This window comes from Zingiber officinale, chromosome 11A (genome assembly GCF_018446385.1).
Source record: "Zingiber officinale cultivar Zhangliang chromosome 11A, Zo_v1.1, whole genome shotgun sequence".
In the NCBI taxonomy this organism is placed as follows: domain Eukaryota; kingdom Viridiplantae; phylum Streptophyta; class Magnoliopsida; order Zingiberales; family Zingiberaceae; genus Zingiber; species Zingiber officinale.
Window position 1 is genome coordinate 71,347,544 of NC_056006.1, and position 3,752 is coordinate 71,351,295.

Sequence of the window (3,752 nt, forward strand, 5' to 3'; positions counted from 1 at the left end):
TATCATCTTTCAATGACATATATACAGATTTATTCATAATTCTTTTCTACTTCTATTGATTTCAAAGAAAACTAGGTTAATTACTTGAGGCATGATTTATCTAGTGCATACACAATAAAATTTGGATGTCAAAGAAAAACTAATATTGTTATGATAAATCATGGAAAGGAATACACTTTTTGTTAAACAACATTTCATTTGTTATACGATGACAATTTATTCTTCAACTCATCCGTCTTCCGATAGAGACATCTGAGTAAAAGGTGATATCGCTCATCCTAAGTAGTCCAGTATTACTGCTCCTGGTAAGATACAAGTAGATAAATCACGGGGGGTATTTTGTCTTATGCATCCGCCCTTTGCATCCCAGTGGAGACATAATTAGCAACGAGATAAACTATTATAGAGCGCCCTTGTTTATTGAATCCCTGTTTGTATACTTCCTTGCAACAAAGCTCCATTACTGATCTCGGACTCAGAGATGAATCCAACTGACATCGATGTCTTTCACCATTGGAACTTGAAGAGTTAACAGAACTGCAAGATGCATTTGTATGTTATACATCCTATAAGTTGAAGTTTGATCCAAAGATTCTGAGATAATGCTAACAATGTAATACAAATTTGGAAGGGAGCCATGGTTTCAAAAGTTGAAAGATATCTGCATGATCAAACTGATATCAGATTTTGGGGATTGTGGTTGGTGTTTCTTCTCATATAATTCTCTATATCTGCCATAAAAGTCTTGATTTATGCTGAAGCTTACATTAGTGGAAACAAACAAAATACCAACTTTATCTCTGTACATTGTTCTTTTGGCATATCAAGGAAAGACCGTCGTTAGCATCCACTAAAATCAAGGAATTTCTGCCTTTCCAATTCACCAATCAAATTTGAAAATGACATTCTATGAGGCTACTTCGGTCTGCTAGCTTGCATATTTGGCTAGAACAATAATTTGTCACCAGTTTCTTGATTCCAATGCATTAGGTTTACAAATCAACGGATGAATGCAAACAAGAAGCAACTGACTGAATGCATAAATATATGTTGTTTGTTTTTTCTGTTTGCTTTTACATTAATCAAGTAGGCTATTAATATATCAGCAACCTCGGAACTGGGTAGCTGAGGTTAATTCATCTCAGTAAATGATTTAGATACAAGGCATCTGAATGATGATTTCATGAAGTCCACAAGTGACTTCCCAAATACAATGCCTTTAATATTCAGATACTCTCAAGAACACTAATTGAGTTATGCTCAAGATTGTTCAATTGGCACCAAAGGCAATTTCCCACCATACTTCTCAGGGAGTTGGCTCTCATCGATATCTGCTAGTAGTGTGGCTTTCAGCTCCTTTTTTTCCACAAAGACAAACTGTACAAGATCATGATAGTACCAGCAGATTAGTTCAAGGTACAAAGGAATAAAAAGAAATGGTGTTTCATAATAAAGAAAACTGACAATTATTATTTGTAAAGATTACCTTTTTCCTAGTGTTTGGATCGAGAAATTTGTACATGATCTTCCAAACCTTCATGAAGATGTAAGGTACATGGATTAAGAACACCTTCCCCAATCTCTCTGGGTAGTAGTTCTGCAAATTGCATGATGAAATCGGTGGGTGTTAAATTCATGTCAGTAATGTTTACAGCAGTAGTCTATGTTATCGTCTTACGTTAACCGTTGATTTTTATAATATTTACATTTTCAGCGCATTCATGCTATTTAATCTTCTTTATCTGTTACACTTGGTTCTTGTATTTATATGTTTTATGCCAAGAGAAAATGGAATCATGAATTCCCTCTTATCTCCTTATTTTACAGTTAAAGCTTAAATTGCAATATAGGCTTTCTTGATTAACTACTGTTCTTGGTAAAACATTTTGAAGAATGATAAGAGTGACGGTCCATTTACTCGGATGGACAATATTAAGATGTACACAAATAATGGAGCTTCATATGTAATTTTGCGCACCTTTCTCTTCTCCACTTGGCCTTTCAACCAAGTAAATGGACCCTAAATCTAAAAAGAGTTGTAGCATGTTTAGTAGCCTGACTACTTGTATTTGCCTTGCACAATGCTTAGTCGTGTAGGTGAAGCAAATACATAGTTAATAGAGTTCATCCCTGTAATTATAGTTTTTGTCATAGAGTTCATCCGAAATTATAGTTTCTGTCGTTTTATTATGAGAATGTTCATCACATACAGTTTAACTAGTTTTAAATTTTAGTTTCTCCTCTCATTCCTATAAGTCCTTATCTCAGCTACCATAGAATTTTTCTACATGATGAATCTTCATTGTTTTTGTTTTTTTGGATATTTCTTTAGATCGAGAGGCAATGCGAGTTAACATTACAGATACAGGAAATCCAAGATATTCATATTCAGAAATTCACAAAGAGGTTTCATAAGTTAAGTTATGAGTTGTAACCAATGTTGAATGATTTTAGCTGAAGAACCTTGTGAATCAATTGGATTGAAAGAATTATATAAAATCTATTTGGTAACAATAATACTTTGAACATATCCAAATTTGGATTCATGTTACAGTGCCCTTAATATAGATTGTCATTCTATCATAATGAAACAATAAATAGCATAAAACTCCTTTCTCTATATCGAAAACAGATTGAAGAACTAGTATATTGTTGAAAAATCTATTTGAGAAAAGCAATCAGTTAGATCAAGAGCCGGAAAAAAAACCTGTAAGATGTCTATAGCTGCAAGGTATCCCCGAACATCGCTACTGGAGTAACCCCAACCATGAATGTCTGCAATACAGGTGAATTTCTCTTGGCCATTCGGCATGCTGCGAGTATGCTAAGTGTCAAATTGTCTGGTGGAAAACTTAAGAATCTAGGCACATGTAGAGGCTTTCTACTCAAATTTCATAAGAATTTTGGGGTTTGAATGAGAAACACAAGGTTACTCACCGGGCACAGGATTTATCGAGCATATAAGCAATGAAACCTGAAAGTTCAAGAAAACCATGGTGTAAGATCATTTCAGATCAAGAAAAGCAAATAAATTTCCCTTGTTACGTGCGACAACTTACGCTTCAACTCATCCAATTGTCTCCCAGCTGGGACATGATTAGCTACCAGATAAACAATTATAGGCCGCCCCTGTTTATCAAATCCCTGTTTGTATACTTCCTTATGGGAAAGCTCGTTAGGGATATCGGACTCAGAGATGAATCCTTGAGGCATCAGTGCCTTCCTCCATCGAAGATACTTTAGGAACTGCACTGATGCCTTCTCGACATCTAGATCTCGCGCACGAAGAAACCTTCTGAGAGTCGCATTGTCCACATCCTGTAATTTCAGCCAGAAGGGTAAGTTTATGTGATCAGAAAAGATGAGGATCGATGTAGAGAAGTTCCGTGATGACCAAATGAATCTAGAACAGACAAGGACTAAAGAGGAAAGAAATCTGTCAGTCGTCTACTTCGCCGATCGACGGCGTAGAAGTGATAAAGGTTTGACCTGGGCGTCAAGGTCTTCGGCTTCGACGAGGGCCCTCAGCGAAGCAACCTTCTTCTTCTCCGCGTGGTCGCTGCCAGGCAACGCGAGCTTGTCTTCCACATCCATGGCCTTGCAGTGCGATTACTGAGGAGGGAGTCCGGAGTCGTCCTCTTTCCTCACAACCCAAAGAGAGAATTGTCAAGGAAATGGATCAGGGATTGGTTTCCCTCCTCCCCCTCCTCCTCCTCCTCCTCCTCTCTCTCTCTCTCTCTCTCTCTCTCTCT

General features: G+C 37.0%; 1 protein-coding gene across 1 annotated transcript in view; it reads right to left on the bottom strand.

Moving 5' to 3' along the window:
- Positions 1–1,032: 1,032 nt before the first annotated feature.
- Positions 1,033–3,752, bottom strand: part of LOC122032780 (SEC14 cytosolic factor-like) — a 2,743-nt gene continuing 23 nt past the window's right edge. The window contains exons 1-6 of the mRNA XM_042592090.1: positions 3,490–3,752; positions 3,060–3,318; positions 2,938–2,974; positions 2,708–2,813; positions 1,487–1,597; positions 1,033–1,377 (exon numbers count right to left, since the gene is read on the bottom strand). The exon at positions 3,490–3,752 is cut by the window's right edge and continues 23 nt beyond it. Coding sequence (XP_042448024.1) covers positions 1,261–1,377; positions 1,487–1,597; positions 2,708–2,813; positions 2,938–2,974; positions 3,060–3,318; positions 3,490–3,594 — 735 coding nt within the window. The 5' untranslated portion in view covers positions 3,595–3,752 and the 3' untranslated portion in view covers positions 1,033–1,260. The remainder of the gene's footprint in view (positions 1,378–1,486; positions 1,598–2,707; positions 2,814–2,937; positions 2,975–3,059; positions 3,319–3,489) is intronic.